Source organism: Lathamus discolor, chromosome 16, assembly GCF_037157495.1.
Source record: "Lathamus discolor isolate bLatDis1 chromosome 16, bLatDis1.hap1, whole genome shotgun sequence".
In the NCBI taxonomy this organism is placed as follows: Eukaryota; Metazoa; Chordata; class Aves; order Psittaciformes; family Psittacidae; genus Lathamus; species Lathamus discolor.
In genome coordinates this window covers 351,999-378,462 of record NC_088899.1, presented here as the reverse complement: position 1 = coordinate 378,462, position 26,464 = coordinate 351,999, and the positions used below count along the sequence as shown (strand labels likewise).

The 26,464-nt window shown below is 38.8% G+C and overlaps 1 protein-coding gene across 1 annotated transcript in view; it reads right to left on the bottom strand.

Moving 5' to 3' along the window:
• VPS13D (vacuolar protein sorting 13 homolog D) overlaps positions 1–26,464 on the bottom strand; it is a 109,454-nt gene that overhangs the window by 49,296 nt on the left and 33,694 nt on the right. Inside the window, exons 31-57 of the mRNA XM_065696176.1 lie at positions 26,042–26,307; positions 25,745–25,878; positions 24,927–25,082; positions 24,161–24,386; positions 23,298–23,372; positions 22,365–22,571; positions 21,823–21,912; positions 20,486–20,626; positions 19,178–19,300; positions 18,462–18,536; positions 15,967–16,072; positions 15,139–15,291; positions 14,410–14,545; positions 13,366–13,413; positions 12,362–12,512; positions 11,519–11,729; positions 10,176–10,423; positions 9,344–9,535; positions 8,477–8,603; positions 7,371–7,513; positions 6,680–6,810; positions 6,269–6,444; positions 6,018–6,141; positions 2,917–3,152; positions 1,451–1,559; positions 632–792; positions 71–179 (exon numbers count right to left, since the gene is read on the bottom strand). Of these exons, the coding sequence (XP_065552248.1) occupies positions 71–179; positions 632–792; positions 1,451–1,559; positions 2,917–3,152; positions 6,018–6,141; positions 6,269–6,444; positions 6,680–6,810; positions 7,371–7,513; positions 8,477–8,603; positions 9,344–9,535; positions 10,176–10,423; positions 11,519–11,729; positions 12,362–12,512; positions 13,366–13,413; positions 14,410–14,545; positions 15,139–15,291; positions 15,967–16,072; positions 18,462–18,536; positions 19,178–19,300; positions 20,486–20,626; positions 21,823–21,912; positions 22,365–22,571; positions 23,298–23,372; positions 24,161–24,386; positions 24,927–25,082; positions 25,745–25,878; positions 26,042–26,307 (4,054 nt within the window). The remainder of the gene's footprint in view (positions 1–70; positions 180–631; positions 793–1,450; positions 1,560–2,916; positions 3,153–6,017; positions 6,142–6,268; positions 6,445–6,679; positions 6,811–7,370; positions 7,514–8,476; positions 8,604–9,343; positions 9,536–10,175; positions 10,424–11,518; positions 11,730–12,361; positions 12,513–13,365; positions 13,414–14,409; positions 14,546–15,138; positions 15,292–15,966; positions 16,073–18,461; positions 18,537–19,177; positions 19,301–20,485; positions 20,627–21,822; positions 21,913–22,364; positions 22,572–23,297; positions 23,373–24,160; positions 24,387–24,926; positions 25,083–25,744; positions 25,879–26,041; positions 26,308–26,464) is intronic.

Genomic DNA, 26,464 nt, shown 5'->3' with positions numbered 1-26,464 from the left:
TAAACCCAAATGACTCTGTCATCTGTATCAGCAGCAGTCAACACAAGTTCAACACAGAATCAGTACTGACCTGGACAACAAGTCCATGAATACCACAGGTCAACTTTCCGTCACGAAAGTTCCATGTCTGGGTAGTGCTGCGCCGTCGATCAGGCTTCCTCAACATCAGGGGCTCATACCTGCAATGAAAGCACACCAATTTGTCGGTTCTAGTCTTGAGATGCATTAATGGCAAACACTTTAATTTTGTTCAAGCTCATTTCCCTAATCTCACTTCTGAAGTGCTCTTTTTGTGCTGCTGAAAATACATTAGTCATGTTTTTAAAAATATTTCCAAGTCACAAAAGTGATCATAAGGTCTGTTCACAAAGACAGATAAAATCTAACTCTTCAACATGCCTTCAGGATAATTTCTTCCTTTATTCAGAGAGCATCATAGAATCATAGAATAGTTTGGGTTGGAAAGGACCTTATCAAGATCATCTAGTTTCAGTCCCCCTAGACCATGTTACCCAAGGCTCTGTTCAACCTGGTTTTGAATGCTGCCAGGGTGGAGCATTTACAGCTTCTTTGGGCAACTTGTTCCTGTGGAACATCATGTTAAAAGTGCTCTCAAAGACATGGTCCATACCTATTATCAGTAACAGCTGCCAGGCCTGCAATATCTAAAATCATACAAGACTCCACATTCCGAGGAGATGCTTTATGGGGGTTTTGAGGAACAGATGAACCTTCATGGCAAAGCATTCCTGTGCTTGTCATTTTCCAAAGCTGGGATCGTTTTCCTGGCTCCTGTTGCATTAAAAAAAAAAAAAAATCAACATTTAAGTGAACACAGCAGTACAGAGCAAATATTTCTGTTCTGTTTTGCTATCAGATGCTTTGAATTATAGTTCTTGGAATGACATGTATATATTTATATTCTGAGCCCTGAATTAGAATTAGGAACTACCTTGCATAAAACCTTCTAATTCAACTCTGATAGCCAATGAATATGCATCCTACATTAGCACTGTTAAATGCGAAGCTGTATTTACAAGCTATTTTTAATCTCAGCAATAACTAAATACAGTTTCTATTTCTTAAAAGCTCCAGAAATAGAAGACTTAGCTTACAATGCACCAAAAAGAAAGCATGCCCTATTTTGTTAACTTCACTAGAACATCCAACATATAATTATCACATTTGATTGTCTTAGAGGCATTTACAACATTTCTTACTACTTTTATTCAAATTCCCTTTTCTGTCAGTCTCACGCCCATGAAAGTCTTATACAGAAGCACCACTCTTAATTCAAGCAACCTCAATTGCAATAACCTGTCACTTTCAGTGGAGTCTGTCTCCGGCCTTTGAAAGTTCTCATGAAAATGTTCTTTTTTCCCCTCTCACAGCATATGATTTTACTTCACACAGCAACAGCATTTTATCAGAATCAAATTTATCTTGGTACCTTCTTTTTCAGTACAACTCTTTGAGTCTTTGGAGAAACATCAAGGACGAGCTCTGCATATGCAGCATCCTTATTCGAAGCAACTGGTCTTACACCTGGCTCCTGTAATCTAGAACACCAAGAAAACACCGCCATGTTTATTCAGAGTAGCTGCTGCTTCTGCAGACTGGATTACCTCTGTACCAAAATCCAACTGAGGAAGCCTATGCTTCCAATACAGCCAATCAGACTAAAATCTGTATTGTTCGGGTTTTTTTTTCCACTTTGCTATTTTTGGAATTACCAGTTGTCGTGGTTTAAACCCAACCACAAACCTCTTTTACTCACTCCCCCCCTTCTTGCCCTCCCCCTGCTTCTGGAGGGACGGAGAGGAGAATCAAAAAGAATGCAACTCCCACGGGTTGAGATAAGAACAGTTTAGTAACTAAGGTATAACACAAATCACTACTGCTACCACCAATAATAATAATGATAAAGGAAATAACAAGAGGAAAGAATACAATACCTCAACACCAGCCAACCAATAACTCACCCCACTCCCCCCAGCCAAGCACCGACCGATACCTCCTCCAACCCTGCAGTCCCTCTAGCCCTTCCAGGTCACTCCAAGTTACATCCTGGGCATGACGTGCTGTGGTATGGAATACCTCTTTGGCTAGTTTCGGGTCAGGTGTCCTGTCTCTGCTTCCTCCCGGCCTCCCTCGTCCCCAGCAGAGCATGAGACTCACAGAGTCCTTGGCCAGAATAAACATTACCCAGCAACAACCAAAAACAATCGGTATTATCAGCTCTCTGCCCAGGCTGGAAGTCAAAACACAGAGCTTGCACCAGTCACTAAGAAGGAGCAAAATGGCTCCTGGTAAACCCAGGACACCAGTGCAAGCTGTCAATTTGGGTACAGTCTAAAAAGGGGCTTTGACTTCTCACTGTGACTAGGAACTTTTCAGGCAAAGCAGATGGATTCCAAGGAAAAATTTCTGCCTTATATTGAGGAAAGCAAAAAAGCATCTATCAATCTCCCATAGCTGTTTTCAACAGTGTATCAACTAGCGCAAGTTTACAATTCACAGGCATGTTATAAGCAGGTATATTCGGCAGTCAATGTTCTTTATACACCAAATCAAATAAGCCCCTCGATGTGACTGTAAAAATCTCTGTTCTTCCAAGATCAGATAGTGGGAGCACAGCAGATGCCCTATGCTAAATTCTCCTCACTATGTGATAGAATAAACAGTGGTAAGCTGCACCTATAAAATCAAGTTATCACAAACAAGGTAAGACACAGGGCTCACCAACTGCCAGACTTAACTTCTGAATTCTGGCATTTCTTCTGCTGCCCACAAGGTTGACCCAAGTTTAGCTGCATTTGAATAACTTTCCAATGGCAACCATTAAGAGAGTATTAATGTAAAGCCTAAAGAACATAGTGAACATTTAACATATTTTCATCTAATAGACAGAATTACCCTGAGAAAGTATATGTAGCAGCAATATAGATGAAGTTCTCGTAGTAAAGCTGCTTGCTTTCTTGGAAGTCATTCATGCTACAAACGATTTCCGAGGAGCCAGCCCCTTTGACTGTCAGCATTATAAAAGGTTGTAGAATAGGTTCATCCCAGGCATAGTCCAGAGAGGTCATGGGCTTTACCTCAGTGTACAGTCTCGGTTCGACAACACCATGCTGATTAAAAACAACTGGGACCTGCAACAGTTATGAGAGGGGATTTGGTTTCACACAGAAATTGTTAACCAGACAGATGTTTGGTGTTTGCTGTTGTTTGTTCACTTCTCAGGAGTTGATCACAGAATCACAGAATCCCAAGGGTTGGAAGGGACCTCAAAAGATCAACTAGTCCAACCCCCCCACAAGAGCAGGGTGACCTACAGTACATCACACAGGAACTTGTCCAGGCGGGCCTTGAATATCTCCAGTGTAGGAGACTCCACAACCCCCATGGGCAACCTGTTCCAGTGCTCTGTCACTCTTACAGTAAAGAAGTTCTTCCTGATGTTAACGTGGAACTTCCTATGCTCCAGTTTACACCCATTGCCCTTTGTCCTATCACTGGATATCACTGAAAAAAGCCTAGCTCCATCATCCTGACACCTACCCTTTACATATTTGTAAACATTGATGAGGTCACCCCTCAGTCTCCTCTTCTCCAAGCTAAAGAGACCCAGCTCCCTCAGCCTCTCCTCATAAGGGAGATGTTCCACTCCCTTAATCATCTTTGTGGCTCTGCGCTGGACTCCTTCAAGCAATTCCCTGTCCTTCTTGAACAGAGGGGCCCAGAACTGGACGCAATATTCCAGATGCAGCCTCACCAAGGCTGAGTAGAGGGGGAGGAGAACCTCTCTTGACCTACTAACCACACCCTTTCTAATGCACCCTAAGATGCCATTTGCCTTCTTGGCCACAAGAGCACATTGCTGGCTCATGGTCATCCTCCTATCCACCAGGACCCCCAGGTCCCTTTCCCCTTCGCTACTTTCCAGCAGGTCAACCCCCAACCTGTACTGGTACATGGGGTTGTTCTTCCCCAGATGCAAGACTCTACACCTGCCCTTGTTAAATTTCATCAAGTTTCTCCCCGCCCAACTCTCCAGCCTGTCCAGGTCTCGCTGAATGGCAGCACAGCCTCTCTAGTGTGTCAGCCACTCCTCCCAGTTTTGTGTCATCAGCAAACTTGCTGAGGGTGCACTCAGTTCCCTCATCCAGGTCATTGATGAAAATATTAAACAGCACCGGTCCCAGCACCGACCCCTGAGGGACTCCACTAGTCACAGACCTCCAGCTAGATTCTGCGCCATTGACCACAACTCTCTGCCTTCTTCCTTTCAACCAGTTCTCGATCCACCTCACTACTTGATCGTTAAGCCCACACTTCCTTAGCTTATCTATGAGGATGCTGTGGGAGACAGTATCAAATGCCTTACTGAAATCAAGAAAAACTACATCTACCGCTCTACCATCATCCCTCCACCTAGTCACTTCCTCATAGAAGGCTATAAGGTTGGTCATACATGACTTCCCCCTCATAAAACCATGTTGGCTGTTCTTAATGACCCCCTCATCCTTGATATGCCTAGTGATGGAGTCAAGAATAAGTTGTTCCATCACCTTTCCAGGGATGGAGGTAAGGCTGACCGGTCTATAATTACCTGGGTCCTCCTTCTTGCCCTTCTTATAGACTGGTGTGACATTTGCCATCCGCCAATCCTCAGGCACCTCGCCCGTTTCCCACGACTTACCAAAGATGATGGAAAGTGGCCTAGCAATGACCTCCGCCAGCTCCCTCAGCACCCGTGGGTGCATTCCATCCGGACCCATCGATTTACAGATGTCCAGATTGCATAGCTGATCCCTAACCCAATCCACATCTACCAAAGTAAACTCCTCCTTTGTCCTGACTCCTTCTGGGGCTATAGAAATCCGGGGCCCTCGGGGAGAGTCTGCAGGAGTAAAGACAGAGGCAAAGAAGGCATTCAGCACCTCTGCCTTCTTTATATCCTCTGTCTCCACGGCACCCACTTCGTTCAGCAGTGGGCCTATATTGCCTCTTGTGTTAGTTTTATTTGCTATGTATTTGAAGAAGCCCTTTCTATTGTCTTGAACCCGACTAGCAAGATTGAGTTCCAAGGAGGCCTTAGCTGTCCTAACTGCCTCCCTACATCCTCTAACAACTGTCCTATATTCCTCCCAAGCGGCCAGCCCCTCCTTCCATAATCCATAGATTCTCCTTTTCCACTTGAGTTTGCCCAGCAGCTCCTTGTTTAACCACGCCGGTCTCCTAGATCCCTTACTTGATTTCCTAATCAACTGATTTCCTAATCACAAACATGTTCAGCTCGCTCCTTCCCCTTCCCAGTGGTTTCACACGCATTTTCTTCCATTCGGGTGTCAATTAAAGAGAGTCTCAAAGGGATGAGAAATATCACCTTTGCTTTTATCTGTCATCCATGGTACAGAATGTCTTTAGTGCCATAGCAGCATCTCAAACCCATCTAATCAAAATTAGAAGATTTGCCCACTTCTATTTAACAGTTCAGTGCCAAAATCCAGAATGAGAACCAGTAACTGCTACAAGCTCTGCCTCTTGCTCTGACCACAAGACAAGTCAGTAAGTCACAAAGTAAATTCTCTTATTTTTATAATCACTGATAGGGAAGCCCAAAACCAGAGAGAAAGGGAGTGGTAGCATTAGCCTGAATTCTTTTTAAAGGTTATCTAAGTGCTGAGAATAACACAGGTTAAATTAGAAACTACCACCCTAGCACAATTTTCTCATCAGTAATAATGCTCTTCTTGTATGTCTTTTAATGCACTCATGAAAGCCAAACATTAGCGCTATTATTTGAACATGAAGAACCAGTTGAGTATTACCAAGTTTTACTAAAACTTCAGAAAATTATAATTATTATCTACAGATACCTCTTGCTACATACACTTTAATTTTATTTCATTACATAAGCTAGTCGGCTCCCTCTTCTAACAAACATGAAAGTCCTACTTTTCTTCTTTTATTAAGAAGTAAGACAGAAAAGTGATTTTTTTTTTCTCTTTTACCTTGGAAAAATTGTCTATGCGGAAAGGCGGCGGTAGCTGATCAGTGTCACTGAATGCAACGCGGTATGTGGCTCCTTGAAGAGTAATTTCTACTCTTAAGAAGTAACATTTTCCCAAGGTGTCCCTGAACAAGAACAAACAAGTGCAAGAGAGGTTAGAGTAGGCTTCTGATCTGCTTTACCCAGCTGTTCAACAGCTGCTTCTATCAAAAAAGGGAAGCATGCTACAGAAGATTTATATATAATAGCTACCTCATATTAATATGGAATGAGTTATTTTTGTTGACCTCAAAGCCCCCAGACCAAATGCAGTTTGGGACATCCATTAGTCTCACACATAACAACTGATCATAATCATTACGTGGCCAGTGGAACACGACGCTGGAACCAGGAAGTGTGGAGATGTAGCCATCGGGATTGGACGTTCCCTAGTAACAGAAACTGGTAAATACATATCCTACAGGTATTAAAAAATACAATACCTCTCAGATATCAACACAGCAATTATTTTGTTAGGTGGATGCTGGTACTAGAGTAATGAGAAAGATCTCCATGACCAGCCAACAATACTTTCAAGTATAACCCCTGCGTTCCTTTTGGTTAGAAGATGCTGTGACTGACTGCAAGTATTTTACTAACAAGTAACAATAGGAAGCATCTTACCCGACCTCTGGCAAACTCCCGCTGGACAAAGGCAAGCTTGTAGGTTGATTTATTATCTAGCAGGTAACGGGGTGCAAACGTTACCATACATGTATCAATATAACGGCCTCTGCCTTTTTTAATATCGATACCTAGTGACAGAAACAAGCGAAAAATAAAGCTATTCCTTATAAAAGAAAGCAAGACATCTGCCACAATACCTTTCACATAACAAAGGTTCTTTTTCTTGGACTCCTGAAGTTCACATGGCTGTACTACTTCTAAGTAGGTTTGAAATCCCACTGCATTACTGCCTTTGATTATTTAGAGTGTCTGTACACTGTAACTGGTCAGTCATGTGCTACTTCTGTGGCAGTACTATGGCAGAAACTGCATATCTAACATACTTCTAAGTATATTAGAATGTTGGAATAAAGACACAGAAACAGTACAATGTGTAAATGCAGTTATTAACACTCAGTGATGAAATGTGAAAATAAAAATAAAACTGATTTTTAAGCTAGTGAAATAAAAAAAAGACATAAAAACACTTAAAATACTCTTTTTTTTTTTGTTTAATAATTTTCTCTGGACCCCCAAAAACCTGTAACAACATATGCTTCCCTGCTGCAATTGTTCTGTTTTTGGTGCCACTGGCATCGTATCTTCATAAGTTCTACAGTATTTCCCAAAGGTTCCCGTCAGCACATACCAATGCTGTAAATGAGGCCTGGCCTGTTTCCATGCTGAATCACCTTCAGGGATCTCACACCACTACCACCATCCAGGGAGAAACCCTGGCACCAGCCAGGCATGCCTTCAGGATGGATTCCTCTTCCAACCCGCATTGTACAACTGAGGGTGAGAAGAAAACACAGATTTACTCATTTAAATAAAGGATCAATTATCAACACAATACTGATGATCAAACACATACCCAGGTACAAAAGAACACCTGTGTTTAAATATAAAAATATTAGAAGCCACAATAAATCTCTTCTTGAGTAATCCATTCTGCATTTCTGCCAGAAGCTCTTTTAACATATGTTTAAATTCAGTGCAATAATTCTGCAATTATTCAATTAAAAACAAATATTCAGTGACCATGTCATGTGAAAGGCTTGGAAATTTTCAGACTGGTTAACCACGACAACATTTGTGTGTCTTTTAATTTGAAAGGAAAAAAAAAATTAAACATTTTTTTGTGATAAATTAAACCGTTCTTCATTTGAGCAAGAATTCCAGAACACTTCAGGTAAGTTTGTTTTAAATCATGTTCTTATATTAATGGAAAAAAAAATTCTCTCCTTGTTGCCAGTTAAAGTAACTGAAAAGTTTCCTCTCCAAAATCCAGCCATTTCCTTTTACATGAGAATCGCAGTAACTGCTCCATGTGGACTTACATGGTTTACTAAATGACTCCTACTACTTCTCTGTTAACAGTCAGATCTTAGGATCAGGTGGGTGGGGTGGGGTTTTTTAGTGGTAACAAAGTAATTTATACAACTTGGTAATTCTCTTCAAAAGGTTTTTGATTTTCTCACAAAGAAGTACCAGTTCAAAACATGCAAAACAAACCCAAAGCAGCCTGCAGACACAACAGAATTAGCCAACCAAGGAGTTTTCAGTACACAATGTCTAACTATCCAACATGTTTATTTCAGTATTTAGAATCTTAAAAACTTAACAGGTTCTCTTAACAGGGACTTTCCCTACACAGTATTCATAGTAATATATCAGCACTCACTCAATCCTCTGAGAATTACTTTCATACTTTATAAGGTTCCTCCTGTCTGCTGCTTTTACAGTACTACTTACAAGTTTGGCTGTTCTTTATCAGCGTAACAGAAGAGAAGTGGGCTGAGGCTTCTAGCAAGCTCATGCTCTTCAAATTGACCTGCAGCGTCTGTTTTTGCATTATCTTGCCTGAAGATAAGTGGTAATCCTTTAAGTAAACACAAAAAAGATGGAGTATTAAACTGTGCTTAACCTGTGCATAAATTAAAATGATAATGGTAAAAACTACTTGTCCTGGATTCACCAGTAGCCGTTTTTCTCCTTCTTAGTAGCTGGTGCAAGCTCTGTGTTTTGACTTCTAGCCTGGGAAGAGAGCTGATAATACTGATTGTTTTTAATTGTTGCTAAGTAGTGTTTGTTCTGGCTAAGGACTTTGTGAGTCTCATGCTCTGCTGGGGATGAGGGGAGGCCGGGAGGAAGAAGAGACAGGACACCTGACCCAAGCTAGCCAAAGAGGTATTCCATACCACAGCACGTCATGCCCAGGGAGGTAACTGGGAGTTACCTGGAAGGGCACGGTCTCTCTTCGGGGGGGGTCGAGCTCGTTCAGTGGTGGTATTGTATTCTCTTCTCTTGTTATTTCCTCTTATCATTATCATTGGTGGTAGCAGTAGTGATTTGTGTTATACCTTAGTTACTTGGCTGTTCTTATTTCAACCCACGGTAGTTACATTCTCTCAATTCTCCTCCCCATCCCTCCAGGAGCCGGAGGGGGGAAGTGGGGGGGAGGAAAGAAAGAGGGAAAAAAAAAAACGGGGGTGGGGAGTGAGTGAACAAGCTGTGTGGATCAGTTTAAACCATGACACTACTTCAAATTAGGGAATACCCTAACACTGCATGGAATCTTTATTTCCCAGTTTATGATTAGAGAAAATACTGTAAACTTACCTGTTTTGTTGATTAACCAGTATGGTGCTGAAATCAGTATTTTTAGAGAACCTTCAGCACGACACACAATCCGGATGGTCAAGTTTAATAGTCGTTTGTTGACATCATATAATCGCATCCGCACCATGTAGTTTTGTGTCCCAGGAGGAATTAAAAGCTCTTTGCAGATTGGGAAGTTTTCTAGCAGTATCCCTATAAAAAATAAAACCAAACATCACTTGAACAGAAACATTGGTTTCTGATGAGCAGGCAGGCTGGTGTTTCATATAGCTGAACCTTTCTGAGTATTTCATATAGCTTATCCAGATTAACTTTAAAATCTCTCCAGCATAGTAACCTCTGACCTCATAAAGAAATGCCTCAATTTAAGTTACAAGCAGCAAAAAAAGTTATATGAAGAACCCTGCTAGGGCTAATTACCACCTTAAGCATCAGAAGTCCAGCCAGAGTTGAGTAATTTTATATACACTGTCAACATCAACTTTTTCTGTCAGAAAGAACAGCAAAATCACCCAAAATTTTGGGAACTTATTTGACTTATCCCCTTCTTTATTGCTGTTCTCTACAGTTTCCACTCTCAGGAAAATGAGAAAAGACCTTGAATGAGGAACAGATCAAAATAGCTGACAGATCTGGGGAATTATGGCAATACTGCTAATTCTCTTGGGATGTGGGCACTTGGTAATTAACTATAAAAAACCCTGCAACCCAATGAGACAATCATACAAATGCTTTCAATTTTCTCAATACTATGGTTCTTTAGACAAGAAACAATTATACAGAAGTACTCCTGCAGGAGGATCAGAAAGTGGGATCTGAAAAAGAACCTTACCAAGCTCAATGTTCTGAGATGTATCAGCTGTGTGCAATGCTGCCTCTTTGCCAGATTTTAATGTCCCTTTAATTGGTGTTCCTTTAACGTAGAACTCAAGTTCACAAGGCAGCAAGTTGCAGATTACCACTGTTGGCAATAGATAAATAGTATGCCCAGGCTGCCTGAAAATCTGTTTAGCACTGTCAGAAAATATGTTGGAAGGCATGTAATCTGGGTAATTTTCTTTCTTTATAGCCACACAAAACCTGTCAAGGCAAACATATGTGAGAAGTCAATGAACTTGACAGAATAATTTAACCCTGTCTTTGTGTACTGCATTGAATCCCACATTATGTTGTACTTTCAGGACTGACAGCAAAATGACCATTTAGAATCGTTCTCCACATAAGCACTTTGGAGTTTCATTATAAAGTATTTTGTATTTATGCCTAACATTAAGACAATGGGAGTTTTCTGAATTTAATCAAAAGAATTAATTTAGTCACTGAAAAAGCTTAACAGAAAATTGCATTTACAGATTATGAACTTTCATAAATTTGAAAAAACATGTTATCAACTATCACTAAATAGATTTTAACTGTTAGAGTATAATCATGTTCTTAAGCATACATGTTGAACATGTCCTTCTTCACAGTAGATGTATCCTTGCTTTGGCCACCTGATGCTTAGTTTTTCATTACTTAAGGTAAAATAATGAGTAAGTAAGCCTCCATTTTAAATAATTTGCTAATTTTCCTCCCTGTGATACATTCAAACCCAGCACATTAAGAAATGAACTATGGAACTGACACACAGTAGTAACTATAAACATTATGTAAAGGTCTTTTCCTGAAACAACTTCCATAATCTCTATTCTTGTATTTCCTAAATTAAGAGCATCCCTAAATCCATCATACCACATAACTACAAAATTCCATTAAAGTCCTCACCATGCAGTGACATTCTGGAGCTTAGAAGAGAGCACAGGACATTCATGACAAAGGGTGAGTATTTGGGACCACACTATGGCAAACCACCATTATCCTCAGTGAGACAGACTAGATAACTTAACAGCAGTACACATTTTGTTCCCTAACCTTTTCCTTTTTACAATAAATATTAATAGTGTGCTTTCTTTGTGTTCTCAGACTAATGGCACTGTCAAAGGGGCTTCAAGGAGCCATGCAGAAACTCAGCAGTTATGCTTCAATGCTTTCTAATTAGTCAACGAACCAAACAAAACATCCCATTAAACTGCAGCAGCTTTCATCTCTAAAGGATCTTCTTTCCTGTTGTTTACTTTCACATGATTTCATTTATTAGAAGAAGATAATACAGAAAAACAATTAGGTCTTAATTACCTGAAAAAACGGCTGTTTTCAGACTCCATTGAATGACACTCTTGCTTGCTGCTACAGACCTCTGCTGTCTTCTGAACATTAGTCCAGTGAATTGGAGCCTTACAGAAAAAGACTCCCATTCCTTTTGGCCTGGCTTGCAAACGCCAAGATGTAAGATGTAACGGAATTGCAAAGGAATCTCCTGGCATAACTGCTGGAAGAACTACAGGTTCTGCAACCAGAGAAGAAAACATACATATTAAAACAGGCCCTTTAACTGGAAAGCATAAAATTTTTCATATAGTAAGTCCCAAATTTTTGAAGCAACCTGGTTTGATTTAACATAAAACACCAGGTACTTTATGTATGTTTCAAACCCCAATCCATTGTTTCAAGTCCTATTACTAATCTGGCAGAAAACAAATTTAGGTGGGTAAATCTCATACAGGAGCCAGACGAAATTGCTAGAATTCAAACTCTTCTTGATTGGATGCTGTAGTGAAAATGCTTATTTCAAAAGGACCTCATTCATTACATTTTGGGTACATCATGAACTTATTGCTACATTTTTAGACTGCTCCTTTGCATACTAATACCCCAAGCATTCTAGACTACTGCTGAAAGATACAACATGCGACATATAGAAATAAGATTCAGTCTTTGCAGAGTCCCAGCTTTCTCCATTTACCTGAACAATACGGAAAATTCCTAGTGGGCTCTCTAGCTTACTTTGCTGATCATTTTCTTCTTAATATTACCAATTTCCCCTCCAGGGAGGGCTACTTTGTTGTATAGACGGGTGAATCTTTTTTGGGTTGGAAGCTAAAGATTCCCCACAGTATGTAAGAAATATACAACACTTACTGTCAGGAGCAGAAGGACTGTCTAGCCTTAGTTCCATTGGTGTTTCCAGCTTGTTCTTCACCATCAAGGCAGAGCGCACTGTTATCACTTTCCGAGCACTACCTTCCATGGTAACTTCAAATACCACACGAACTGGAGGCAATGAAGAAAACTGGAAGATATTTAAAAGCATTAAAAAGCTCAGGTAATGATTACATCTAGAAGAGATAATGGGTTGCCCAAGGAAGTTGTGAATGCTCCATCCCTGGTGGTGTTCAAGGCCAGGGGGGACAGAGCCTTGGTTAACATGGTTTAGTGTGAGGTGTCCCTGCCCATGGCAGGGGGGTTGGAGCTAGATGATCTTAGGTCCTTTTCAACCCTTACTATTCTATGATTCTTTGATTCTAAGAGGGACACCTCAATTTTGAAGCAGTAACTGCTGGAGTAAAAACTTGCCAACTGAGTCCAACCACATGCAACACCTAAGGTATATATAGTTTGATAATAATGATTTATAATCCTGTACCTCCTCCTCAAAACACAGTAAAATTAACCATGAAAAAGTAATTCTATGTACTAGTAACTCCATCATCATTTTCAGAATGATGCAAGTTCAAATAAGAGCAATATAGACCCTAAAAGAACACTTTATACATTCTCTATTACATTACATAAATTCATGGAGTTTGAACTCCAAGCATCATATAATTACGAGCCACTCATCATTCCTATCTGTCAAAACTAAAATAAATAAGGTGAAGCTTCCTTAGAATATTCATACTTCCTTGACTCTTAGGGTCTGCTGAGGTGCTCTATCTTCTACATTAAACAAAGTCCACTTATATCCTGAAACCCACATTTTATATGGGCTCACATGCTGGAATTCACATACTGATTTGAAAGTTCATTCTGTTTGCCTGACTTCCACTTTTGATAAGGTTCTAGAAGGATGGAAAGGTCAACTCACTGTAGAATTATGCTAGTCTTATTTAAGTAGCTGTCAAATAATAAAAATATATACTCACGTAGACTTGCGGATGTATTATATTTGTTCTACTTATTGGGCTTCCAAGCTGTGAAATTAGTAAACAAGAAAGTTAAAGTTGTTCAACTTTTCAGCTATTACTCTCAGTTGTAATACAGAACATTAATACAGAAGAATAATCTGAGTATTTTTATTGCTTTTTGTTGAGCTGATCTTCAATACAATTTGGAAAACATTTCAGAAATCTATTAGCAAAACCTGTTTGTAATACTGCTTTGAAAAGAGTTGAAGAAAGAAGGTTTATTGAAGAACAAGGAAGAAGCTACAGAAGATGTTTCTGAACAACAATTTGCATCCTTTCCCTTCAATAGTCAAGTTACAGAGAGATGATGCTTTTTATGCTTCAATATGAAAGCATCAGAAATCTCTGATTCAAATCAGAGACTACTGGCTCTTGTCAGTAGTTTCATGAAACTAAATTCTAACCCTGTTTTATACCCAAAAGATCTCCACTTCCAACTTCTCCAGTGCTCAACAATTTTCAGAAGCTGAGCTCAAAACTTAACTAGTTTTGCAATCCATAAGATCATTTTGATCACCGAGTCTGAACCACCAACTGCCAGCCTTCTGATTATTACACTTGCATTTGTCCTTTGCTACAAGTATATTTTGTCTAAGCAGCCACATATTTCAACAATCTCTAGGCTTACAGGAAATTGCCAGTGTTATTTATTTTAAGTAAATTAAACACATGAAAAGCATTCCTGTGGTAGAAGAAATAAAAATAGCTGCTGAGATACTGTACTGATTTAAAGCTCAGTCTCCACGAGTTCATGATACTAATATATTAGTGTGTCACTGGGAGCTCTGACTGCAAAGCACAGACTAACCACCTACTACTCTGTGTTTTTGTTATGCATAAAATTGCCAGTTAGAAATACAGCATCTCCAAACTGTTCCAAACCAAGCTAACTGTGAAGAGAACCATCTCGTACAGCAGCTGCTTTAAAATCAAAATCCTGGAGACATCTTTACTCCCAGATCACATACTCTTTTAAAACTAACACTCAAAATCAGAACTTACAGTAGAAGAGGATGAGTTCTTATCTGGTGCAGCATATCGGAAAAATGTTCCAACTTTATCTACAGACACTGGACTGACTTCTTCCCAGCCATTCACTCTGACTTGCAACTGGTGAATTCTTAGATTGTGAGTGTGCCTACCAAGTCAGATCAAATTAAATTACTATTAAGCATTATTACGCATCAAACAGTCCAAGAATATCCCCTAGATTCCAAAAAAGGAACCTCCCTGAAGTGTTAAAAAAAGTCTCAAGAGATTTTCTATCTCATGGATCAAGGCATGATTTTACATCTGTTCAACCTTCCTTAGTGAACATACAGAAGTCTAACTACCATGTAAGCAAAAATAAAAGCACGCTACATATTTGCTAACATGTTCTTCTAGTTCTTAACACTGACAACACTAATGCCCAACAACCAATGTGCCCACTCCCTCCCCATTTAGAATAAAGGACATATGGTTTGTAATTGAGGCCCCTAAGTCTTTCCAAAAGCTTATGATGACCCAACTCCTATCTAGAACAGCTGCCACCAATAGCAATATATGGTAGTTTCTAGACAGCTGATAACTTCACTCTATACATGAGTTTTATTAAAACCAAAATATTAACAGGAGATTTAAAAAATATCTGCTTTTTATTTAACATCTGCTAGTGTCCTCAACAACTATGATCCTATATATTTCATATGTGAGTGTGCCAAAACATATCTCACAGTCTGGTCACTTCACCTGTGTCTGAGCTTTCCTCTAGCTTCAAATTCAAATGGAATCTCTTCCCCAGTAATAACCTCTTGCCATTCACTGACATTGTGGGCATCATCCAGCAACGTCCCGTTTTCCTCAGGAACCACACCTGGACTCCCACTGTGAGACAGGGCAGCCCTGAGAAGAGAATCACATCATTTCACAAACTGACAAAGTAATGACTTCAAGTAACAAGTGCTTTTTAGCCTGCCTCAGTCTATACATTCCTTCAGTAAACAAATACATACCATGAAGGGGACCTACATTATCTGAAGGCGGCCTACAAGGATGCTGGAGAAGGACTATTAATCTGGGACTGCAGTGATAGGACAAGGGGTGATGGTTTCAAACTGAAACAGGGGAAGTTCAGGTTGGATATAAGGATGAAGTTCTTCCCTGTGAGGGTGGTGAGGCACTGGCACAGGGTGACCAGAGAAGTGGCAAATGCTCCATCCCTGGCAGTGTTCAAGGCCAGGCTGGACAGAGCTTTGGGTGACATGGTCTAGTGTGAGGCATTCCTGCCCATAGCAAGGAGGTTGGAACTAGGTGATCTTTAGGTCTTTTCCTACCCTAACTATTCCATAATTCTATGAATGTCTCTGATGGGTTTTCTAACTCTGTTGAGACTCTTGAAAAAAGATAATATTTTTTTTTAGTTGTAAAGCTATTTTATTGCCTAAGAAAAGGCTCTTAATTAATAAAGACTGGGAGCTGCCTATGTCTCTCATGAAGAAAACCAAAGTACTGAAAACATTATGGTTTGGCTGACATGGGAGAGAAACCAGTCACAGTGATACTACAACAGCTTCCTACCTGGTAGGAGTTGTAGTTAGGGTAGCAAACCAGAGCGTGCATCCAGTATGATTTCTTAGAGCAAATGGGACAAACGGTTGCCTGCGTTTTGGAGTCTTCATTTCAGCTATAAAACAGAATAAAGATTTGTCTAAATGCTTAGGAGAGAAGCATTTATCAGATGTCAGTGTAGGATGAGTCACAATAGCTGCAGAACCACAACCTGCACTAATTAAAGAAAAACAGATCAAAGAGTCGGGATAACAGATTACTAAAAATGTTAAAATGTAGTAACTATCACAAAAATGGTACAAAGCAAAATCTTCCTCTACATCACCCTTGTCAGGAACTGAGCTTAATCTAAATATTCTTTTGTTTCTTCATATGAAGTCTTTTAAAACACAGTGACTCTAGTTCTAACATGTGGAAAACCTAACTAAAACCCCAGTAATTAGCAGTAACTTTTCAGGTACATCCAAAGGCTCATAAAGTACTAAACACATATTCCCTTATGGTTAATAAAATGTATAATGCTCTATTCAACATGACAAATACAGGGCTATCCACTATTCCCTTTAAATGTGACTTTTATCCTCAAAGACTGAACAAGTATCAGTATCTCCCTACCCATGAAAACTCCTACTAAAAGGAAATATGAAAAATAATTTGATGCAACCAAAAGGTTATCTGGCTTTGTTAAAATGCTGGGACAGCAAAACCCCAGAAGAAGAAACTTCACCTATCATGCTTGACTTCTTCCAAGTACACATTACTATACTAACAAGCACACAAGTGTTGCTCTCATCTCCTGTACTGCAGTACAGGATGCACTGTGTTTGGACAGGATAAAAAAATATCCTGTGTTTGGACAGGATAAAAAAAAAAAAAAAGCCTGTCAAATTCTAGTTACTTACTTAAGAAGGAAGATAAATGGCTGCTACTTAAGTACATACCTCCTTTTGAATGACAGAAGTAGAAAGAAGGCTCACACAATAAATCAGCTGCTTAAACTAAAGGCGAGACAGAAATTAAATCTATTCCCCAGAATTTATCTGCAGTCATCCCACAGGCTGACTGATGCCAATTTCAAGTACTTCATGTTTTGAAACACATCCATCCCACCACGTGTCTAACTAGTAACTTAAGCACAGGTCTACAGAGGCAAGAAGGGGTAGTGGGTAGGTACGTTTTTGAAGGAGTTACTGATGATCACATACAACTATCTTCTAAATAGATGACAGCAAATTCCTGTATAACTTAAACTGCAAGTGGAGACTTAAATCTGATCTCTCTGAAGCCTACAGGAAAGTTCTTTCCAGTTCAATGGCAAGAAGATGGAATTCTTGAAAACTGGTTGTTGCCAATTGCAAATAAAACAAATCTTTTCAGTGTTGAGCTTGGCTTTATACCATTTTTTTGGCTAGCCCAGGTTCTACAAAATTACAGATCAGAAACCAAACGGATTTTAGTTTGGCATTTAATCAACTGCCAATTTATTGAGACTTTTAAAAAAGAATCATTGGGACCATCACCTGAATTTCCAAAGAAAACATAATGTAAAAATTGCATTTTGAACCTGTTTCCTGAAAATAAATATTACCATTGAAAGGAGGGTTTTTTTCATAATTCATTTAGTAATTTAGTTGTAACAGCCACTAAAAGCCAAGAAATAAATACTGAGGTTTGTATTGTCCATTTGATTTCACAAAGAAAACCCTTCCTGAAAAATACCTCAGAAAAATAAATCCTTCTATAATTTCCTTTTTTTTTAATGTCTATGAACTGCCTGCAACCACTCAGTGAAAATGTTCCTGAAGGACAGTCTAACAGACCACAGATACAGATTTATAGAATGCTTTCTGTCCTCCCATGCAGCAACTTTTCTTCAGGGGCAACATATTCACCAAGTATGCTTTCTGGTCTTCTGTAATGTCAAAAATTTCTTAGAAATCTTACTTTAAACTGCATAGTTTTGGCCAAAGACCATACTGTCAAATATAGAACAAATTAACCAGGTATTTATTAGGAATGCCTTACTCTGAAGGCTTATGGAAAACAGACTGCCCCTTGTGAAGGCATCTTAAAGTTTTAAGTAGCTAAATAAACATGGTGAATCAAGCATAAGTATCGATATTGAACTTACTGCTGGGTATTTTTTGAATATAAAATAAAACCTTGTGATTTTATGACACTGTTTTTAATCATACTGTATCGTCTCTCTAGAAAAGTGATGCTGATCAGTCAATAATTCTTATAACCTTCCTCAGAAAGACAGTCTTCCTATTCAGGATTAGTTATACCTCTCCCTTCTTTCCTGAAGGAACAGAAAGACAGCATGAAATTCTAAGTTAAGCCGCTTAAAAGCCAAGTAGCAGTTATGTTGTTTGGTTTTGGGTTTTTTTTTAAACATAGAGGCCAATCGATCAGCTAGTCACAAATATAACACAGTATTTTTTGTACAAGAGCCTTCCAAAGAAGAAAAAATAACTTTTTTGTCTCTCTGTGCTATACAGTACCTCTAGCATAGATCTGATGCTCTAGGTTAGTCAAACTGGCTGTACTCCTAGTTCTAAGGTAGACAAGAGGAAGGCCTGGCAGACAGGAAAGACAAAGTTAGCATGTAAGAAAACCCGCCTATAACAGGTAGACTCTTCCCCATCATGCATCAGGAAAGAGAGACAGTTGGCATCATGCAGTCAGTGTGTGAGTCTCTACCCTTGTGCTTAACACTAAGTTGGCATTTAAATTGCAGAAATTTCTTCCAGAAGTAACACTGGGAGAAAGAAGCTGAAAAGACCTGCCACATATCAAGAGCTATTACTTAGAGAATTGTTTCATGAATATAACAGCATTTTTTCCAGATATTCAGTCATGCGGGTCTTTGGGGGTACAGAAAGGAAAAGATAACCTCTGAACTGTACACACCCTAAAGTCAACACTCTTATTTAAGCTTTGACAGGGTAGTCACTCATTAGCTGAGAAAGTGTGAGAAAAAAAAGGAAGCAGAAGTAGCCATGCAAAGTTCTCACCCAAGGCTAAGTAGCCAGAAAGGTTTTTTGTTTTAAAGATGGAACACAATTGAACAGAAAATAGCTTTTTTGTCTTTTGCCAAATATCATTAACCATTCATTGTATAATATGAACACCAAATGTTTATCTTTGTAATACATTAGACAGCTGACTGTGTATCTCAGGACTGTTTCTAATAAAGTGTGATTAATGAGGATCATACTCTGCCCAAAACATGGTGGATCCACCGAAGAATCCATCCAGTCTTCTGTACTGATTACATTCACCTCTTTGTCCTGTTTACAGTAATCTTCCATCCAGGACTGTTTGGTACACGTATACTGCTCTAGAGGAATATAAGCATAGACAGTATATGTCTCCAAGGTGGCAGTAAACAAAGCAATTGAAAAGCATGTTACATTCTTAACACTGAAGAAACTTCACTTTAATGGTAGTTTTATTTCACTGTTTTTTCTATGAGCCACTTACATAAGTCAAAACCAAACAAGCAATCACAGTAGAGTCTTCAAAGCCAAATATTTTTTATATTCTTAAGATTTTTTCCTTTCTTAAAACTTTCAGTGGAATTCCATGTTCTCAAGACACTCCTGTGGCAGTCTGAGAGCTCTCCCTGAGAAGGCAATTAACCTTAAATACTTTCACAGTAGAAGCAGTTTCTGATTTATTTTTTTACTCTTTTTAAGAGGTACATGCGCATTCCTGCGTAAATAAATATCTAGACACCAACAGAGTCCTCTGCACAGTTTTAATCATAAACTAGTCTTACTACTTGTTGTCACTAGTATTAAAAAGCATCTTAGGAATATTTGACTTGCTTCTTTCCCTCCCACTTTGTTTCCCTCTTTCTGCCACAGGATTGCAGGAGAAAGGAAGAAACAGTCAAGGATCAAGGAAGGCTCTTCTGTTACATTTGCATTTTTCTTATTATGTCAGATTACATTCAGATTTCCATACAGAATAAGCAATGATCTTTCTCAGAAATGCACACCACCATAGGCTCACAATACAGAAGCTTACATGAAGTTTGAGTTAATGATGAACAAAATATTTTGATTTCCTGAGGTGTGAATTGACAGGTCAGGTTTTCAGAGACCACAGAACTGAAATGAGTAGCTACCCACTACACCTGTCAAGATTTTGAAAAAATGAGTTGAGCTCATAAAAGTATTTTTAAGTATTGCAAAGCAGGGAAAGCTTTAGATGAAAGTCTGCTTCTGATTAAAACCAAATTTCAAGTGGCATATGAATTTGATAGAATTCCTATGACCAAAGAAAGAATTCCTACTATCCTCTAAAATATGCAGCTCATTTCTTTTCACTTCCACAATATCTGATAAAATACAGGCTGCCTAAATGCACACCTGTGTACAATATCATGGGAAGTATGTAGGGACTGGCACTAAATCTCATTCCCTCCATCTCTGCGACACCAGCAATCAGAAGTGCCTGCCATTTTCAGTACATTGAAACACTGAAAACTAGACTCTACAGTGATGCTCTTCAAACGTACCCATGAAGACAGAGGTAATGTTTATATCCAGACGGTGTTCAGCCTTTACTTCCAGCTTCAGTCGCGAAGGGTGGAGGCGGCTCGAAGCTTGCTGTTGCCAAGAAACTGAACACTGCCAAGGCTCAATAAATGGCTCCCAGCCTGAGTATGAACAGAAACAGTCACATGTATTACACATCTGAAGACCAAATTGGAATGCTGTTTACATACCTAACTTTTTAATAATGCAACTTTTTAATAATAACCTTTTAATAATGCTTACATACCTAACTTTTTAATAATGCAAATAATGAGATCCCTTTCAATCTGCATTCAAGACGAACTTGTAAGCCTACAGTTAATACAAAGTTGCTCCAGCTCCTCCACTTGAACCAGTGTTTAATGGATGTTGAGTCTTCTGGAAATATCTTAATTCCAAGGAAAGCATTAGAAGGCAATTACAGCTTCGTACTGAAGTTAACTGAAACTAGGTTCTCTGACATAGGTATAATTGTATTAAAATCATTTTCAAAACTAAGTTGGCCATTTGGCTATATATTCAGTATCACAAAGGTCTAAAAGCTATTTAAAAAAACCCATCCTATGTATTTTTAAAAACAAATAAACCTCAGTAACTTAGTTACTGACAGATTATTCCTGAGGTGGTTGACACCAATTTTATAACAGAAAATTTATTTTCTCCATTCAGAGAAAACATGTAACTGGATTATTTCTTCTGTGCCTGACCAGTATTGAGGCATAACTTGCTGTTTTATATGTAAAATATAAATTATGATGGTCTTACATTAATCCATTGTCTTCAGCCTATTCACCTACCCTCACATTTTTTCCTTCCTGAAATAAGTAACAAACTGAATGCATCAAAACAATTAAATACTAACAAAGAGAAGTGAATGCAGAGACAGCTAGTTACCCAACTGTCATGTTCCTGGATAACCTTTTTATGCCATTACATTTGAAAGCTTCAGTGCAACTTTCAAAGCCAGGTTGGACAGGGCTTGAAGCAACCTGGTCTAGTGGAAGGTATTCCTGCCCATGGCAGAGGGTTGGAATGAGATAATCTTTAAGGTCCCTTTCAGCCCAAACCAGTCTGTGATTCTATGAACTTTCGTATCAGCAATCTCCCCACTTTTCACATTCCTCCATCTGGTATCAAGTCAGGATATTTTGTCTAGGATCACATGTTCTCACACACACACACACATACTATCACAAAATTCAACCGTTCACATTCCCTTACATGCACTTCATGTTGGGTGAAGTTCAGGCTACCGCAGTAAGCAAGGCTGTTTTCCTGAACTTGACTAAAGAAAACAACAAACCCCCCAGTATTTCACCTGAAAGCTCACGATTGTAATAATCTCCAGAGAGGGTAAAACGAGCACAACCTTCGGGGTTGGCTCTCAAATGCTGGAGGAAATTCAAACCTGCAAAAAAAAAGTGAACATTACACTAATGCAAAACAATCAAATTTCCCAATTTCATGAACTGTTAAGCAAGCTATGGAAGGTTTTGTCTTGTCTTTTAAATTTAAATGGTACAGAAAGTGTATCACAATATGCTTCAAATAACATTTAGAGCCAGAGATGTTTTACAACATGCTCAGGACAGATTCCGTTTGTTATGTTCTGAAACCAGAAACTTACTACTACAAAGGCTGTAATCTTCTTAAAAACAAAACTTCAAACAAACAAAAACTAAAAACAAACAACCCCACCCTCAACCACCACCACCAAAATACCATCCGTTAAAATTTCATGAGCCTGATGATGAACATACACAGTAACTGGCAGTAATCTCATGAGCATGAATGATGCTGAAAATACACAGTAACTGGCAGTAATTTTATGCAGCTCACTCAGCAAAACAAGATACTCACGTGAAAAGGTTAACTCAGCAAGGGGAACATCACAGTCCATGCAGTCATCAATAAAGCAAATGCATATAATTTCTGCTTTTATTTCCACTCCAGAGATGAACTGAAAAGGCAAAATCCCCTGGCTATCTCGACCAGAAGAGGTCTGGGAAACTGATTTCAAAGGTTCAGCATTCTTAAATAACCAAGTGGCTCCTTTTTTCAAGTCACCTTAGACAAAACCAAACAAGCCATCAGTCGTTACCTACATTTTCAACAAAATGTACTTATTTTAAAAACATACATAAGCAAACTAATTCCCTCTCTCTTCAGAAGCATAGCAAGACACCAACAGTACCCTGAATGTCTTCTACTTACTAACATAAATATGAGAAGATTACAAATACATTAGTATTTGCTAACAATAAGAAATATTTTTTCGAGTTTGCACAGAGTGGCAACATATATAAAGCTATATTAATTCTATGAATGCCTATAAACAAGGTGGGAAACATGACAGTGCTAAAGTCACTTGTGCTAAAGCTCCATCTCTTTTCATACATTACGTGTAGAAGTAGATAAAATACATAATTCAGAAAGGAGAGATGAAAACACATGCTCCAAGGAGAAAGAGGAGGATGATAGCAAGAAATAGGTATACCATGAAAGAAAAAAAAACACCCAAAGCTCCCAAACAGCAATCCAACCCCCCAGACAAAAATATACTCTAACACCCCACATATGACATCCCAAAACCAAGAAGAATCTTTCAGGGGTAGGTTCTACACAGCAATAGAACAGAAAAATGAGAATGCTTAAGATTACATGCCCACACACAGCCAAAGTAAACAGGAGAAGGAAATACTGCCTGTGCATCAGCTACTTTACAGCCTGAAAGTTTTTACTTAGTTGGAAGTTAGGCAGTCTGCAAGGCCAGCTGAGATTATTTGAAGTTACCTTGGCAGATCAAAAGAGCTTTACGACAATCTTCCATACTGAATCCCAACTCCTGGAGGCGAGCCAGCTGCACCTCTGTAATTGAACAATTAAATAACCATAAATCCGTGACAGTTATCTACAGGTGTTCATTTCCAAAATCAAGCTACATCTGTATGAAAAATAGGGGTTGTTTGTATAAGATTATGACTGTAGAAAAAGCATATGAGTCAGCACCGCTTTGAGAAAAATAAACCTAAAACAGAACCCCCCCGACCTGGTATGTTGATATTCTGGAGTACATGAGCTATTTTCATTCTCCTACAGGAAGCCAATGTACTCCATGAATTTAAGCTGGGACTACAAGTTTGTAAACCAACCCTTCACTCAGAACATCATTACCTGGAACTCCCTACATGACTCTCCAGTGCAGTAACAGAGAAGAAACCTTTTCACTAGTGTGTGTTAGCACTATTGTCAGACAGTGGTTCTAAGCACACTCAGTATTTGTAAATTTGTTTGTAAAAAAGCATGTCAAAGACTGCTAAAGAGGTTAACTAGTAACTGTGATGCTTTCCACTTCACTATCAGTTTATTGTGTTTGAAGAGGTAGCCCCTCTCCCGCTTTAAATCATTGCTACATATGAAGTACTCCATGATGGTTTACACTGACAAGTGATGCTAAATAAAAACAACCCAGTGTCATGTATCATCACACACAACCCAGTATCATCACACTGTTATAATTGATAATTCAAATTAATGAAGGCCTTTACACATGAAGATATCACCATCTTTTTTGTTAAGCATATAGCCCAGCCTCACACAGCGGAAACCTCCGTTAGATATAGAAAATAACTTTGCTCCAGCAGTTATAAACATACCAAGAACAGGATCCAACACACGTTTGGATGTATCTCTGTTTTCATGTGTCAAGGAGGAAGTTTCATTCACTGGTGCTGAACTGGAAGGGTTAGCAGTATTTTCAGCAGTTGATACAGTTGTCTCAGGCATAGCTGCACTAGTCTGTTGAGGAATTGACTTTGCAATTGCCAGGAACAGTTGAACATCATTGTAGGACAGTCTGATATCCAGTGCTTGCAAGTGAATCTAAATGGAAAATTAAAAAATAAGATTCAGTTACCCTTTTCTATATATTTTTCTTGTATGCTTCAAATATTAACAAAGCTTTTCACAAAAGAAGATAAAATTTAGTATTAGAATCTGAAGACCACACTGTTTCAAACCTCCAGTAATAAAATTACCAAGCTTATTATTGCTTCCTAACAACTAAAAGCATGTGTCAGCGGCGCGAAAAAAAGAAAAAAAATTCTTTGGTATAATGGTACAAAGAGATTCCCCTCTTAAGAAGCACTGAGATACAGACCACAAAACTTCTTCTTTCAAGTATTAGTAACTATCTAACATGTCAGCCTACCTTTTTCCCCCCTCTACTAATCTCCATAATATATCCCAGAAATCCCTTGCTCCTTACCACTAAGTGCACTTTCTGCATGTTTGCTTCTTTGCCTTTTCCAGTTGATCAAAAATCTGTCTTACTCTTTTCTTATGCATTTGAAAGTAGTCTGTTCAAGATCATGGTATAGTATCCTCTATTGCATGCAGTTTTATTCAGGTATTTAATCTCACCTCTAGAATAGGAGGAAAATCCTCACTATTGAAAGCATCCAACAGACCTGAACCACTCGGGTAGGAAGCATTCCCAACAAGCTCCAGCTGAATTTGTACTGGATCAATGATTGACAGTGCAGTCTCTTGCTCATTTCCTAACCGGCATGAAAACACCTACAAATTACAAATGGGTTTAAAAAAATCAGGAAGTGAGAGAAAAGGCCTAGCAAGAACCTCAGAATCAAAGACTGACTATCATGAAACATGACTATAGCCATGAACAAACTACTTTCTACAGAGAATTCCTTTGCAAACTTTAAGACAGCAGATTCCAAAACTTCTCCAGACAATTTCTTCCAGCGCCCAGCTGTGCTGTAAGTTCTGGAAAAGAGATTCTGATATGCAACCAAATATTCCCTTTAATGCTAAACTTAACCCCACTCTATCTCTGCCCAGCCTCTTCTTCCAAGCAAGTTCTTTTAAACTCTCCCTATACACACTATGTAACACTCAATTCTGAATGCTCTTATTGCTCTCTCTTCAGCTGTTCAGAGCTTCTTCAGCTCTGTTTCCCCAAGACTGCCTGCAGCACTCCAACTCTGGTCCTGGTCTGTTGGAGAGGATGCAAGGTCACTTTGCATACTCAGAATTCCTACTCACAAACTTCAAAATAGTATAAACTATTATAAACTATATTATATTACTTATATTACTTATATTATAAACTATAAACTAGTAATAAACTTCAAAAGCCATAGTTTATATTTATAGTAAAGTACCTTCACAATCTCCTCTAATTTTAGATGTTTTACAAAACGTAATTGATTTCTTCTTACCTCAATGCCAAACAAACTACCAGAGAAAGGACGATCCAACAACTTGGGCTTATAAGTGAGAACGGTTGTCCCCTTCAAAATAATGGCATTGGTATCGAAACAAGACATGTCTTCAACAACCACAAATTCAGTTCCTTAACAAAACAAAATGACAAATAATCAACAAGGCAATTGGAAATACCACTAAGGTATTTTAAGCATTTGTAGCAGGTCCTTTAACTGACCTGTTTTTCCACTAGCCCATGGCTTCTTATTAGAAAAGCTCCTAAGAAAGGCACTATAAAAGAATACATTTACCTGTCACATTAACCTTTACTTCCAATTGTTTTTCTGTAGACACATGCAGTGATGAACGCTTTGTAACTACTCCACTTTTCACTGCTTTGGGAACTATAGTTGTTTCACTGCTGTAAGTTCGCGGCCGAGAAGAATGGTGAGTTTCCCGCTTTTTGATATCCCCAGGGGTATATAAGAAGTCATGAACAAGTAACAACCAGTCAAAGATCAGAAATACACGAAGATTGTTCAGAACAACTGTGAAACTGGAGGAATCCTTTGTAGACCTTTTAGGAAGAGAGAAGGATACATATGAACTTGCATATATTTAAAATGGTGGAGAAAACTACCAGTATCTAGCAAGTAAGAACTACACGTAACTTTGTAGTGATGTATTTAATTTACAGAGTGTCTGGCCTTTGGACACCATATATATATTTAAAC